The sequence below is a fragment of the Toxorhynchites rutilus genome, chromosome 2 (assembly GCF_029784135.1).
Source record: "Toxorhynchites rutilus septentrionalis strain SRP chromosome 2, ASM2978413v1, whole genome shotgun sequence".
In the NCBI taxonomy this organism is placed as follows: Eukaryota; Metazoa; Arthropoda; class Insecta; order Diptera; family Culicidae; genus Toxorhynchites; species Toxorhynchites rutilus.
Genome location: NC_073745.1, coordinates 110,784,274 through 110,800,618, shown reverse-complemented (window position 1 = coordinate 110,800,618; position 16,345 = coordinate 110,784,274). Strand labels below are relative to the sequence as shown.

The window sequence follows — 16,345 nt, the reverse complement described above, 5'->3', positions numbered from 1 at the left end:
TTCATTTATCAAGATCAAAGCTCAGGGAAACATTATATAGCCGTCAACGTATAATATTTACCTGAAACACGTTTATCCTCAATATAGATACCCAAATGTAACATTTACCCGAATAGGAAAGAAGAAATTCCAAGACTCGCATTCTGATGTTTATTGAATCTTTTGCCAATAAATAAGGGTTATTCAACACAACAAGCAACAAGCTTACAATGGTAAATGGAAATTTGTAATGACGTTATTTTAAAAATAATCTGCTGTGTTGACTGTGTCATTTCTTTTGTTGAAATCAGTGTTGGCAAAACTAGTATGTTGCCTTCTGTCCTTTTCATTATGCTCTTGAAGACTTTGATGCCATTTATACATCAATACGGAATTTTTCGTTCGAAAGTGTCAAGAATATTAGCAAGGAAATAAAATTTAACATTTTATAGAATTTTTTACTTCCATAAACATGAGATTTTCTTTTCCTTTAATCGTTTCGTCTCAAATGCTCAATTAGAAGATTTTTCAAATTGGCTGCCCTTTCACATTATACCGAACTGAGTTTATTTATCTATCAGATTTAACAAAAATAGTAATCTTTTTTTTCTCACTCTTACTTATTCTAGTAAATATTACTTTTTCGTTTATGTGAGATTTTCCGGTATTAAACTTAATAATTAATTAAACTAAGAACATCATAATACGAATACCAATTAAAATATATTTCCATTGCAGAAAACATTATTTTTTCAATGGGTTAGTCGAGTCGATAATTCTTGCGGCATATTAATCTAATTGATGAATCGGGTATAGTTATCGAGATAGAAGCAAATTTTCACAGTGGTTCCTTATCGTTCTACGCATTTCTTTTGGTCTTCCGAAGTTTGCGCATGGCCCAATAGGTTTTGATCGGATGGAGTTCAATACAGTTTGGTGGGTTCATGTCTTTCGACACAGAATCCACAGAGTTAGCTGCATATCACAACTGCGCAGTTTTGGAGTAGTATCAAAGAGCCAAATCGGACCAGAACAACGGTTTTCGATCGTATTGTCTCAAAAAGCAAAAACCCTTTTTGGAGACACTCCGTTTTCCGGATTTCACCGTTAATGGTGCCTTTGGTCACGAATGGTGCACTCCGTTTGCCATAAGTGCATATGTCCTGCCAAAACAGGTATTTCTTCCCTCGTAAACGGTCATCCACAGCAAATTTGTCCTTACCAGTCAAATATTCATGTCCTGGCAACCACTTAAAATCCGCTTTGATGTAGATCTCATCATCAATGACGCAGTATCGGTATTTCACTAGTAACTTCGTGTGGAGATTTCGTGTGTTTCGTGTGCGTTTTGGCAACATTCTGCTGTCGTTCGTCGTAATTGGTGAGTTTTGTACCTCGCACGTTTTCAATCCGAATTGTGTCTCCCTCCTGGACGAAACCTTGTGAAAACCCAAGTTTGTTGGCCAAGCCCCGCGTCGATATCTCGGGATTCCACTATGAATGAGCAATCACTCTTATATAATCTGTCTTTAAGGATGAAAACATGTGGCCAAGTTTAATCAAAATGATTTTAATATATATTATATATCCGGAGTCGAAAGTCCATCACCATTTGATTATAGAACATGAAGAAGCGTTGGAACCTTTTGTGACACTTTTTTTTTCAGCAAATGAGATTTCACCATAGCAATTCACAGTCATTCCATGGGCTTCAGCTGCAGATTTATTCGAAACGAACATAAAAAGCAAAACTTCACGCAAACGACGCTTTGTTCTCTGGATACATCCATTGTATCGCCAAAATTGAAGCTGACACAAAAAAAACTAAAATAAAAACTCTCTAAAAACTCTCAATCGCAACCATGGTGAATTGTTTGAAAGTACATTGTGATGTTGTTTATGTCACCTTTTTGACTAAAAATTACCTCTGGCATCACTAATGAAAAACTACGGGATTCTTTTTGCATACCTTGTACAAAAATAGCGGCATACCTCTTGTCTATGTTGTCTTTGTACATTGCATCAGGATAGAGATGCCAGGTTTGAAGGCATGTCCTCAATTTGAAGATATTTGACTTACTGTGAAGACATTTCGAAGACAGTATGAAACTTGTGAAGATTTTTCAGTATGAGAGCGTTTGTGAATTTTTGAGAAATTTTATTTCAATAAAATTCTATTGGCCGAATATATCGTCAAAAGAAGTAGTGCTCTCAGTGTCATTCGCTCACTTTTTATCAGTGTCACTTCTTCACTTTTATTCTTAGCAATCAACGGGGCCCCTTTGCTTTCACTCGCTATTTTCATACTTTTCCCAGCGGAACATCCACAACTATATAAAGTGAATTCAATGGCAAAGAGACTTTTACTTCAAATTCATTCTGGAGAACTTAAAGTGGCCTGAATACATATTGTCTCTGGAAGACATTATTTCATTAACACTCGAGATATCGAATGATTGTGACTTTGTATTTATATTATTTTGGGCCTATATTATACAATAAATTAACCTGGAGCATTCAAACGACCGCTTCACAAATCGAAGGTTTTTCGGTTACATTCCGTTTCGACAATTAGTTTTATGGATATGGTTTGAGTTACATCCAAAACTTCAAAGCTGGAATGAGTAATGAGTAATCACAGTACCGTTTTTGGGGAAGAACTGAGGCGATAGCCAATTATCATTTCTATATTCTTTGTTCACCATTATTTAGCTAAACTTCAAAACCTTAGGACGCGCTCGTGAAGACATTTGACACCTGTCACGACAAAATCACCTGGAATCCCTGGGTTATGATTACTTGCCGTGGTGCAACTGTCAAATTTGTTGCATGCAAGATGATCTCTCTGTATGCATCCGCGATGACGAATGTGCAGTGTCGACGCGTGGTGGCTTGTAAAACAAATTACTTCCTATAAGATTAGCAGGCCCGATGGCAGTTTTGAATTCTTCAAATTTTGTATGAAAATATTTGCTTTATGCAATTTGATTAATGAAAACATGTAGTCCTTACCCTTACTTAACCATTTGTCTATACATCCCCGGATATTTTCACTAAGGCTGATCATTTTATTTTAAAATGTTTATCAAAGAAGTATCGTTTAATGTGTTTTCATAATTTGCGAAAAAACGTGATACTCTTTTACATTGAAAACATTTTCTGAATTCGTATATACGGATACGAAATCCGTTCTACACAAATGGAACACGAAGCGCCATCTACGCGAATTTGTTACGATCTCCACACCAGTAATTGTTCTGTCATTTTCATTTTATTTTTAAGCATCATTTTGAGACGTGTTTATTCCTAATTGAACATTTTGTTCACTTACGATGGAAAGATACAGGGTCTTCCAGATTAAACGCTCACGCAAAAAAATCGAATAGCTCCTTATAATTTTGTTTTTCGCTCCGTCGATGGTAATACTGCATTCCCCACTTCGGGACGATATCATTCGCCTACTCGTTCAGTCTGATAAGATGGTTTTTAGTGTCAAGATGTACAATTTACAAGAACGTGTATTTTTAGTGAAATCGTATTACTTGAGCAACCGAAGCCTTAATGAAACTTTGTCCACTTATGGTAAGAATTTTAACATTTCTCTTCGTCGATTACTTCCTCGGGGGGTACGTGAAGGACCGTTGGTATGTTAATAAGCGACAAAATTTGGAAGAACTTAAAGAAGAAATAACTCGGATTTTCAACAGCATCGGAGTCGTAATGTTAGGGTTGTGCATGAAGAATTTTGTTCACCGTTTAAAACGCGTTATCGGAAAAAGGGGTGGTCACATCGAAAATGTCCTAAAATAAGTTTTATTTAAATTTTTTTTTTTTTTTGAATAAAAATTGGTTCACTTTCGTAGAAGTTATTAAAATTTGTTGCGAGAGCGTTCAATCTGAAAGACCCTGTATAATATCATCAATGAATTCTAAATTGCGTTTCTGGAAATTGCTACTACTGTAGTGTGTTCGATCCGCTTCTCAGTTCTAATAGCCCTCAAAATTTTCCACAAAATGTCGTCACCCGTCGTCGTCGTCGTCGTCGTCGCCACTTCCTGTCATTACGGGCAACCTTGACTATCCGAACCCCTTAGCGAGCTTAGCGACGATCCACTGATTGAGCAATCCGAAACAAACAATGAAACGAAATCGGCGAATCAGGTACCCCTTCTCTCTCTCATCTGATCGAAAATACGTGCACGGATATGTGTGCATCGCACTTAGGAATCTCGGTGAGATTTCATCGCGGTCTCCGGTGCGGAAAATAAGCAGTTTAGCGAGGAAACTTTATCAGTCGCTCGCACGAACGACCGACCGACAACAACAACACTGATGTCGTGATATGCCTGCATTAATTTCACCGATTTTCCAACCGACCTTCCGCGGGGTTGTTCTAGAATTGCTCTCGGAATAAAACAACCCCACAGGGGCCGCGCATACTGAGTGACAAAATCGCCAAACAATAAGTATAATGGTAATAAGGTTGTCATTTTTCCTCTCCATCACATGTGTTGCGCTATGTCAGCCGCTTATGATAGGGCTAAGCTAAGCGTGGTCTGTGGACGGAACAGTAGCGACGGCGCGGCTCGGTTCTTCTTATGCAATAGCCTCCCGCACCAAGTCAAGTCAAGGGGGTCTAAGCGAGCACAAGCCAACCCAACGTCTCCGATATGACATATATAAATACCACCCCTCGGTGTGTGGGGGCACCTCCAGCGCCGTCTTTGTGGATGGTCGTGGTCGTGGACAAGTTCGCGAACCATAGTCGGTAGCGTTTTTCTATTGCTGCTGCTTCTGTCGCATAGTAAATTATATTGTTAATACAACGCTTCACAGCGCGCACCCTGCAACTTTGATGACGACGACGACGAAGACGATGATGACAGACATATTGGTGCAATAGCTCTTGATGCATGCGCAAGAATATCAACAGCAGCAACAAAAAAGAGGAAGGATGCGAGCGCGCGAGACACAGGCCAGGCTTGAGAGCATGACCAATCTCTGTCACTGGCGAGGATCATCCTCGTGCCGTCGAGGTCTGGGTGTGATGAGCAGCGGCCCCAATCGGAGTCACATTCAATTTGCCTTGTCATTTTAATTTAATTAAAAACACAACGCTCCCCGAGTGACGCTCTGGGAGAGCGCGACTGGATCGGCGGGCCTTTGGCAACCTCCGAGGTGCCGGCTGTTAGTAATTGTTTTTATGTGCGAAGATGTATTTTGCACCCCATCAAATCCGGGTCGCGCTCTGGTTGCGGCGAAAGGAAGGCTATGGGAACTGTTGTTCTCGCAGAACATCGTGGTTCTTCTGGCTGGCTCAGTTCCGAATCAGCAGAGAACTCAATCATCGTGGCATTGCACTTGACACTGTGCGCGATTCAAGCGCCATAAATAATTTCGATCCCATGAAGATACAGCTGTGCGGGGACCGCAGCGACCTCCGCAGTGCGAGATGATATTTGTTTTCAGCACGCTTTTCCGGCCCTCTTTTTTTTAGGCCCCGAAGTTCCCAGCCGTATTGTTCTCGCCAGAAGAATCTCGACCAGATTCGATTAAAAAGGTCGCCCATTTGTCTGGTTCTCGCGCGTCACCTTCAATCGGGGTTCGTTATGATTTATAGAATCATAACATTGTGTCCGCACTGTGCTGTCTCCACTCTTTGTTCTCCGCGGTCCAATATATTTGATATTTCGTTCACGACTTTTTAATAAAACATTACTCTGACTAATCGGGTCTGTGAAAAAGTGATTGTTCCGCTTGTTTCGGAACCCACCAGAACCGTCAGAACCCGGCAGAACGAACACAAATGTTAATTAGGACTTTGATTTATGGGAACGTGGCCACGGCCCCCGGGGTGACAAAACAAGAACTGTACTGCATCCCGAAATGCTTGCAGCGCGATTTATATGTTAATTAGCGATTTAAATGAACTCATCATTTCGATTGTATCGCAAAACAGTTTGCGACTATAACATGTCTACCCGTCGCTGCCGCCGCCACCGCCTGGGTTGCTCAATGATTTGCAATTGCTGACATGTGGGACGACAAAAAGACACTCCGGCGCACCGGCGAGGAATCGTTATTTCGTCAAAACCGGAGCCCAAAGAATATCTCGGAGCTGGATGATTCATCCTTCCATTCCTTCTATGGCGAAGGCAGCCCTAGATGTGGAGTTTTGTGGTGGCGCTCCTTTCACAGACTCCGGAGACCGAGCATCGCGCCGAGGTGTCCTGGTTCCCATCGATGTAATGAATAATGGAACGTGTTCCGTTCCGGGAGGTGACACGCTTGATTGAATCGGTTTGGTAATAAATTAAGCAGATCGTAGTAGATCAGCATTTGGCGGGGGCCAAACGGGCATCGAGCGCGACTTCACACCGCGCTCATCCGATGATCGCGACGCCGAACTTTTTGGGGATCATAAGACGTTCTCGGGACGCCAACGGTTCCCCCATTTAGCGGCTGATTGATGAAATGGCGGCCGCTCAAATGTCGGCCGCACCCCGACAGCAACAAACACGCAGCAATTATAAATTTGTCAGAATGATTTACGAATTCGCGCAAACAAGAGAGTCTCCGAAGTGCATCATTTCATCCCTCATTTCCCAGGCGCGCTGCACTTATGGTAGCAACGAGCCGGGAGAAGGAAATGACTACGCGCGATTGGAGTGCATTTACCTGCTGCGTTCCGTCCCGCTCATCACCCGGGTTTCGTCAAACACTTACACAGCGATCAGGCCCGATCTGATGCGCGTCTGATGGAGGAGTATCGTAAAAGATCGTAATTTATTATAATTTTTGCACTCATTATTTCTTGGGATCGTTCTGTTTCTTGTTCCAATGTCTCGTTTTGCTTTTTTGGCGCTCCACACCGAAGACGACGACGAAGATGATGATGACGCTGAGATGACTGAGTGCATTACTTTACGCGCGCGCGAACTTAGCTCTCGAGGGTGCTCTTGTATTCTTAGGAACAAGACCCGCCACACCTTCGACAGAGTGCTGCAAAGTGATCTCGAGCAGTCAGAAACTCGTGCGCTCCTTCTACCTGCCCCTCCAGATTCCGGACACGCTTTGTCTACAGCCTAGCAGCGAGTTTGGGAATCGTATATGCAAACGTATATATTGTAGATACGTTTCATTTCAGCATCTTTGCCAGGCCAGATGATTATGAAAGCTACGGTTGCGCTAATTTACGGGTGTGCATACGTGTAAGGGACTTACTTGTTTCGAGAACGGATACCTCGCGTCTCAATGGCGAACACGGAGTGCGCGTGTTTTGTCAATTTCGAAATCGAGCAGGCGGACGCCCGGCTATAATTAAGGTCCCCTCTCCTTCTCGCTCACCCGTGTTGTCTCCCCGAGTGGAGGTTACTTTTGATGCAACTTCCCTTCCTTCGCAGTATGTGTGTGTGTGTGTGTGGAACCGATTTCCGATCCAGTGCTCTCGATATGTAGCAAGACGCTGCTGCGATTAGACGCCAGCCATCTCTCGCTGGAACCGCTCGGACGTGACTAGAGACAAAAGCGGGCCCCCAACAATAGACCGGAGTATCGGGGTATCTGCGCGCGGAGCCCTATAATTACAGATTTGTGTAATTTAGCTTCTGTCTAGGGTCCGTGCGAAAGGCTGACAAGGGGAGGGTGTTGTGGAGGCACTTGGCTACATCGGCACCGGCAGCTCCAAAGTATTGGAACACGCTTGAGTGATTGATTGATTCGGCATTTAGCGCTCTCCCGTGCAAGCCCGGCTATTCATCTTTGAGACGCTGCCCAGCCAACCGCCTTCTCTCCACGTCGCTATGTCTGGGCATCTCGAATGGGGCTCTCTTCAGAACATATTGAGACAGCGCGCGAATTCGAGCGATATGCACCCTCCAAGCTCCGAGGGCTCCCGCAGCAATCAGTTGGGGTGCAAATGAGCACCGTGATCAGCAATTAATTATGAGAGCTGCGGCGCTGGCCTGCGGGCCTGCCTGTTTCTAGGGCTTCTGGACCACGCTGGGACTCCGCACCCAGAGATGCCAGTGCTACGGAAATATCGGGGATCTACGGACTTGTTTGTTTTTCACCTACGGAATTCAGTACAAACAGAAGATCGTGTGATATGAACCCCCTTGAAGTCTATGAACCAGTTGGGACATGTCCCATTCCAGGGGACATCGCGTCAATCGATGTTGATCCAATTGATAATTCGATCCAAATCTCAGAGTGATTTGTAAATCTAGAACATCTTCCATTCTATGATTCTGTTGGTATAGATCGCATTTGATGAAAACATCAGAATGGTTTGGAAAATTCTAGAACATCCAGAACATACGTGACAAAGGGTTATCTGTTCTCATTGGAATACAGCAATTCCATGAAAAAAGGATCTGCTGAAAAAAATTGGTCGGGTCTTGCTCAAACCATCTATATTTATTCCTTTCTGAAAATTTTAAAACTCTTTTTTTTTAACTTTTTTTTTATTTCAACCTTGGGTCCTGCATTCAGAACTAAGGTGGTCTGAAATAACAGCTCTGTTACATATCGCTCATTTTTTTTACTATTGAACAGTTTGATAAACAGATCTTGCAAGGAGGAGAACTGAGAGTTAGACGCATCTTGAAGTTTTTGAATTGTCAATGAAAAGGGCACGAAAATCTGACAATTCTAGCTGGCAATCATTTTCCGCAATTCTTCAATGCCTGAATGGTTTCTGAAAAATATAAAACCATTTTCTCACATCTGTACTGTTATGTAATAAAATCCAGAATGAACAAAATTGTTCCAAATTTTTCTTCCTACTAAAATCCATCCAATATGATGAATAATGCAAAGCTTAGAATCAAAATGAAAACTCATAAATATAAAGGCCGAAAGCCTTGCTGCGTATTTGTGATCAGCGGCACATATCAATATATTTGTGAACAGCGGCACAAATAAATTCGTATCCGCGATGACATATGTACAGTGTCGACGTCTGGTGGCGATTTTCAACTAGGGGCCATCATTTGGGTCCCAAACTCGTTTGTGTAATCTCTATCAAATCAGAAGACACGAAGCCAGTTTTCAAACGTTAAAATTTGGTAGAAACTTTTCACATCATGTTATTTAATAACAGGTCGGACTCGATTGTATACAGACTCGTTCATATATGGTTCGATTATATACAATTTTAAACTCGATTATATACAGTTCGATTTTTTTTTATTTCAAATATGATTTATTTTAAGCGAAAATGAAATATTCCAATGTTAAAATGAAAGTCAATTGGCTATTATGAGTACAAGGAAGTAAAAATCTTGATTTTGGTAGAGTCTAGTTGAAGATCTACCATAAATTGTTTAAAATGATATTGCAGTGAAATTAAAACAGATAGAAGTTGGGCGTCAAAGAACTAATTGTAGAGCGATTAGAGAGCTTTCATATGGTTGATCGAAACATTCAAGTTTATTATGTATTTTCTGGTTGAAATTAAGGATAACACATTAAAAACCACTAACTTTTAAGTTCTCCACTTCTAAAATGATACCTAAATCGACTAATTTGGAAGTTTCACAACTGTATCCTATATAAAATTCTCTCATCTTTCAAATGGAAGCAACATGATTGTCCCACGTAGCGTAATTTTTCAATTAGAGCTAATTAAAAGCAAACTGAACCCGAAACAGAGAAAAAGTTTGATAGCTCTGTCATTGTTGAAATTGGAACATCTGCGAAGGATTTTTTTTTCATCAAATATGACCGTCTATCTGCTGAGAGAAGACGGATTTTTTTTATGTGAGAAACGTATTTTATGAATCAAAAATCAAATTTTTCTTTTATTTTCTAAAAAAATACATGTATAAAAAACAAATTTAAAAAAAAATGGTTTTTTACTCGATTATATACAGGATTCGATTATATATAGATTCAGAAATCGAAGACTGTATATAATCGAGTCCGCCCTGCACGTGAAACACGTATTTCTGACTTTTATTTAACCATTTGTATATACATTTCCAACATTGTTACATTGATTACACTTTTAAAATTAGAAATCATGAATGAAAAAAAAGAAAATATGTTAAGTTACGATCAGGAATATGTACTTCCAGTAATTGAAAAACGTCAAATAAAAGATTTCATTCAAATTCCAGTAATATTAAACTGCTTTCGTGCCTTCTAATTTGATAGAGAATAGTTTCGGTCCCAAATTCAATTGTCGTTCCCAGACGTCAAATCCGCTAGTCGAGATTGTGCCGACAATTCAGCTGCCATTGCCAAACTAATCGGTGAAGTCAAGATGAATCTATGGTTTATAGCGCGTTATTGAAAACGGTATGGAAGAAAACTTTATTCGAAGATAGGAAAGACGAATCATTTGCAACGTTAAAATGTATTAGATAGAGTTTCCAAACCTTACACATTGTGTTTTGTGTACAAAAGAACTATATTTTTAAGATTACAGCAAAGTGGTTTTCTAAGCGTCTTGATTCACACCAGTTTGAGAGTTTGACAGTTCTTGCGAGGTCCCAAAACATTTCATAAATTCTTCAAACTACTTTTGGCAACGAATGAAAACAACAATCTGTGCTAGTGATGCAAAAATACAGAAACACTCCCCACCAGAAGACATGCTTCCGCCGAACGAAATTACTCCGTTTTTTAGACAGGACTTGTAATGCCCGTGAAGGCAACTATTACACAAGTGAATAGACTAAAAAACAAAACTGCACAGCTACATTGTGGCGAAGATCTCCAGTCAACTAATCGGCAATGTCTCACAAACCGGCGCGAAATTCATTGATAAGCGAAGGTGCAGAGCATTATTCTAAAATTTCTCAGATCCATGTGGCTTTTCTGCTTCGCACAGCAGGCAAAATCAGAATCATCCCACCATTAAACCGCATGGAATGCTCTTTAATCTACTTCTGGCGTAAAAATAACAACAGTATGTGAGTGTGATGCAAAAATACAGTAATATGAGAAGAACTATTGTTTGTGATATCTTCCATTATTCCTTTGTGTCGAGCAAAACCTCTGTCTGTTAATTTTCGATTTGATTGCTATGTATAACACCAAAATCCATTCGTGGTAAAAAAAAAGTTGTCTTTATTTCATCAAACCTTTTTCTGATTTAGCTCCCTTTCTGAAAGACGTAGTCCTACGTAAAAAAACCTGTTGATTAAGCTTCGGCCTAGTTGAAGACTGTTGTTTAAATTTCAGTATATTTCAGTTATGTAAAATTGTGTCTCTCAATATCCAAGGACCAACGGACCAAAACAAAACCGAAATCTGGCATCTCTGTCCGGCAGCCGCAACAGCGAAAGGGTGATGATAAATTAGAGACACTTTACAAAGTGTAAGAGATTTCTCCCTTTTTCTTCACCCCGAAAGAAACCGGAGGCATTCTCACAGAAGTCCTCGGTGCGGGTAATTAATAGTGCAACCCGGGCGTGTCGGTTGATTAGAAAATCGGACGGAACACCAGACTGACTGACTGACTGACCGTTTACTGGTAGCGCACTGGATCTCCAGCTCCGGAGTGAGAGTACTCGACTCGAACCCCCCTGCCGGGCATGCTAGGGTGTTATAAAGTGCTTACAAGCACTGACAAACGACTGAATTGCGTAAGGCACCTCGAGTTGCCTTCGCGCACTGCGCGGAAGACGATGCTTTATTTGGAACAGAAGTCGCTTTTTCATGTTTAATTTCATTGGTGCGCATTACTGAGATCTTGTTTTTCTGTTTTTCTTACAGTCCTTCTTCGGCCGATCTTACAACAACCTCTCATCGATCTCCGAGTGCAAGAATAACGGTGAATGTATTATCAACAAAAAGAACCGAACGGCGTGCAAGGCGTGCCGGCTGCGCAAGTGCCTTATGGTTGGCATGTCCAAGAGTGGCTCCCGCTACGGACGGCGCTCGAATTGGTTCAAGATTCACTGTCTGCTGCAGGAGCAACAGCAAGCCGCCCAGCAGCAGGCCTCCAACAATCAGAAGGCCGGTCAGCCCCCGATGCACGGAATGTTCGGTCCACCGAGTGCGTATCCCCACGGAATATATTCCCGGCCGCCGTGCACCAAGGAAGAACTGATGCTACTAGGGCTGGAAGAATATGCCAAACATCCATCGGCTTCGCCCTCTGTCAGCTCTCCCGACAGCCACAACTCGGACAGCTCGAACGAGATTAACGATCGCCGAAATGCACTGCTGCGCCAGGGAAAACTTCACGAGCAACCTCCGATGAACAAAGAACTGTTTTTACCTCTTCCATTCGGGGGTCTGCCGCTGATGCCTCCACCCGGGTTCCTTCCACCGTCCCACCTAATGTTTCCGGGCTTCCATCCGGCGCTATATCCTCACCACCAAGGCCTCCTAAAACCCGCCGACTCGCCAATCCTCAGCAGTTCGCCACTTGCCAACAACAACAGTCGCTTCACACCAAATCACAACACTAGTAACAACAACAACACCAACAACAGCGCCCCCCACGCGGAAACCAAATCACCGGACTCGTTCGCGAAACGTTTCTATCTGGACACGGTCCTCGATTCCCAGCGATGCCCCAGCAACGAAACGACCGGCAGCGCGAAAGAGGAACCCGAGCCGGAGGAAGTGGCTCCCGTAACGATGACTCCTCCCCGGTCACCCACGGTGGCGCCCCAGCAGGACAATCCTATCGATTTGAGCATGAAAACCGGCAGCAGCTGCTCCTCCGAGGATCACCGGACATCCGTCTCGTGTGCGGACAGCGACGAGGAACAGCTGGTGGTCGTCTCCAACGATCGTGACTCCCCGTGTTCCGCTTCCGCATTGCACCACAAATACACCAACAACAACAGCCTGCCGAACAACAACCACAACAATCACCATCCCCAGCACCATCACAACCACCACCATCATCATAATCACCGTCACAGCAGCCAGCATGCGTCCCACCACCGCCAGCGGCATTCGGGGAAATCCTCCTCCGCGCACGGAAGCGGGAGCGACTCGGAGATGGAAGACCCCGAAACCGAGTACGCGCGGGAAGTCAAGCGGATGAGACTGCAGGGGACCACCCCGCTGGATCTGACCACGAAAGTCTGAAATCCCTCAAAGCCCCCCCCCCCCCCCCTCTTTAGTTCGCCACTAACTTGTGACAGCCTGTCACGTGGACCCACCAAAAGCGCGGAGCAAAAAAACTGCGATCATACTTTTTATGTTTTATGCTGTACATAGTCTTTTGTTTTAATGCGAGAATATTTACATAAGATTTTTTTACCCTCGGTAGCATCAAACTTTTGTAACGATACTCCTCTGAATCGAGTATATTGTTGAAATTGTAAATAGCAGAAAAAACTTACAGAGAGTGCCTCATGACAACGAAAGCAATAAGAAAGTGTTGTTGCATTTTTAATCGAAAAAAGCCAGTTCTCAATCACCCAACCACAATCAAAAACATGTGCCAGTAGCCTTATTTTAGAAATGTTTAGTTTTAGATAACGAAAAAAAACACGAAAAAAAATCTCTGGACGCAATGGTCAGTAATTTGAATCGGTTTCCTTCAAACGCCGAGTGGATTCGATAAACCAAATGTTTAATGTTGATAGAAAAAAACGATGTTTGTACAATCAATATATCGTGCTAGTTTTAAACCTGTTATAAGTCCAAATATTTATTTCTTCTCGAGATCTGCTCTCAACCTATCCTTCTCCTCTTGCCGTAGTTTCTCGGCCAGTATTTTATACGCTCCTCGACAACAAACCACTTCCAACCAGATCCCGCGCGCTGTTTATCCTGCGCAGTCATTTATGTCTTGCTCCCCGACACTCATCGTCTCCTGCAGCATGTTTGCACCACTTTTGAGCTACTGGAATTTCTCCACTTTCGAATAATGAATAAGCACTTGCAAATTAACGCTCAGTTCCCATCGAATACCCCGTCATCAGACACACACACACACACCTTCGGTGTCTATGCATGGGAAGACACGCATAGCGCAGTGCAAACGTAGATCCAGAAATCGCCCGAGGGCATCAATTTCAATAAATCTGCCACAAGAGTCCACAAGCGACAACTGAGCTGCTTTTTTTTCGCCTCTCCTTTCTTTCTCACCATAAATCCCCGGTATTTTCCCGCGCTGTTGCTGCTGTGACCGGTGCACTCTCCGAATCTATCCCAGCACAACGAGATCCAGTTCATCTCTCAAACTGACAGACAGAGCACACAGAAACGTCCTCCTATCATCTGAACTAGATCCGTTCGCGTAACCCTCCAACAACCCCCTGTGCGAACCTTGTTGCTGCTTTTCGCCACAAACAGCCACAAATCATCCGCGGGCACACGGAAAAAAACCATCCGTAGAGTTTCAACTTTCCTCGAAAAAGCCTGAAAAAAAATCACAAACAGAACAGACAGATCTGTAGCAGCAAATAGAAGAATCTCTCACACTCTGGTCGCAATCATCGAAACTTGAACTCGGGTTGATGCTGTGAGACGGAAAGCGAGCAAGTGCGCGCGCGCGAGAAGCCCGAGAAAAAAATAGAAACATACTGTTTAATAGTCCAATTTCTCATCATGTGATGAAAATAAAATTAAGGTTGTAAACTTCCAGAGCAAAACAGTCGAAATGACCAACCGCTGGCTGCCAACCATCATCATCATCGCAGACACACATACACACACACACACACACACACACACACACACACACACTCAGTGAGATGATAGGTTGATAGGCAAGGTAAAAAAGCTGTAAAATTAAGGTTAGTTAGTCCAATGTGTAGTTTAATTTCGTTTTTAAGTGGAACCCATAAAACACAAAACATAGAGCTGCGATGTGGTTTAGTTTTTTTTTTCTTCGCTCCTAGGACCGGAGTTTAAATAAACATACAAACATAGATACGTGAGAAAAAGAGCCCCAAACGATCGCGGGCGACGAATTGACAAGAAACATCACCACAGGTGATCTATTGGTGTACGGAACGAGCCTAGGGTTGACAATTTATATACTGATGTGAGCGTTGCGATAAAGCATATCAAGACAATATTTTTACGTGTTTAGGCGTTATAAGTGAGAACACATTGTTGATTGTTGTATAAAGTGTTAGTTTGTAAGGAGTATGCAATTTTAAGGAATATTTACAATGGAAAATTGTAGGAAAAATCATAATAAATACCCTGTTACGGGGACTTATTTAATTCGAAAAAAAAGCGCCGTGATTAACAAGCGGAACATCCCGAAAAACCTTTCCGCTGTATTTGTCGTTAATCTTATCAATGTTGTGTCAAATGTCTGATGATCTACTGGTTTACGATTAGTCTCTTTCAGTCTCTCCTTCTTCTTCTTCTTCTTCTTCTTCTTCTTCTTCAATGGCACTAACGTTCCTAGAGGAACTTCGCCGTCTCAACGTAGTATTACTTGCGTCATTTTTATTAGTACTTAGTTGAGATTTCTATGCCAAATAACACGCCTTGAATGCATTCTGAGTGGCAAGCTCTAGAATACGCGTGATCACAGTGCAAGTCGGAGGAAATTTCTTTGACGAAAAATTCCCCCGACCAGAACGGGAATCGAACCCGAACACCCGGCATGTTAGTTATGACGCTAACCACTCGGCCACGGGAGCACAAGCAGTCTCTCCTAATGGGGTGAAATTTTCAAAAATAGGTAGACTTAAAATGACGTATTTTTTCAATCGTACATTTAAAAAAACTTATACACCTCTCATTTCGTCTGCATGTAGAATTTTGCCTCTATTTTGCTTTTGCCATTTTCTGTTGAGTTGTCAAAAGTTGTCAATCTAGTGTCACGGTGTTTGTAGTTGAGCTCCTTCGAAACGGCTTGACCTATTTTTTTTTAGAAATGGATTTATTTGTTTATCTGTTTATTTGAAGCAGGGAAAAGTGCTTGAAGCTTTTTTCTAAAATGGGGTGAATCGTTTGTCAGACTTCGTTAAGCCCCGAGTATTGTCTGTGATCCTCGAGTTTTCATAACTAGTCCATACGGTCACGGGAGCACAAATCTCAAGTTCTACTGAACCAATTTATGTCGAATTCATATGAATATAATCTGCAAACATATCTCTATCGCATGAACCAATCATAATTTCTAGGTTTAACTATTTTTAAAAAATCGGAAAACGTCCAAAAAACGTTTTAAACACTTTTTTTTTCTTCAAGCGGCCGCCATTTTGTCAAAAACCGTGTTTTTGACTTGTCCGAGGTTCATGCGATAGCGGCATCTTTACTGATTCAGAATCTGTTCGGTTTTTTTTTTGTTTCAGACAACCAGAAGTGCTGGAATCGTGTACACCATTGTACAACTTTTTTTGAACCCCCTCACTTCATCAGCTTGTAACCATTCTTTTGATGAATATTTGTTTCCGTTCAACTTTAGTTTTATTCTCAAAGGATA

The 16,345-nt window shown here is 42.1% G+C and overlaps 1 protein-coding gene across 1 annotated transcript in view; it reads left to right on the top strand.

Moving 5' to 3' along the window:
- The window catches only part of LOC129770130 (knirps-related protein), an 80,328-nt gene extending 65,229 nt beyond the window's left edge, over window positions 1-15,099 (top strand). The window contains exon 3 of the mRNA XM_055772775.1: window positions 11,704-15,099. Within this exon, the coding sequence (XP_055628750.1) occupies window positions 11,704-13,035 (1,332 nt within the window). The 3' untranslated portion in view covers window positions 13,036-15,099. The remainder of the gene's footprint in view (window positions 1-11,703) is intronic.
- Window positions 15,100-16,345: the final 1,246 nt, after the last annotated feature.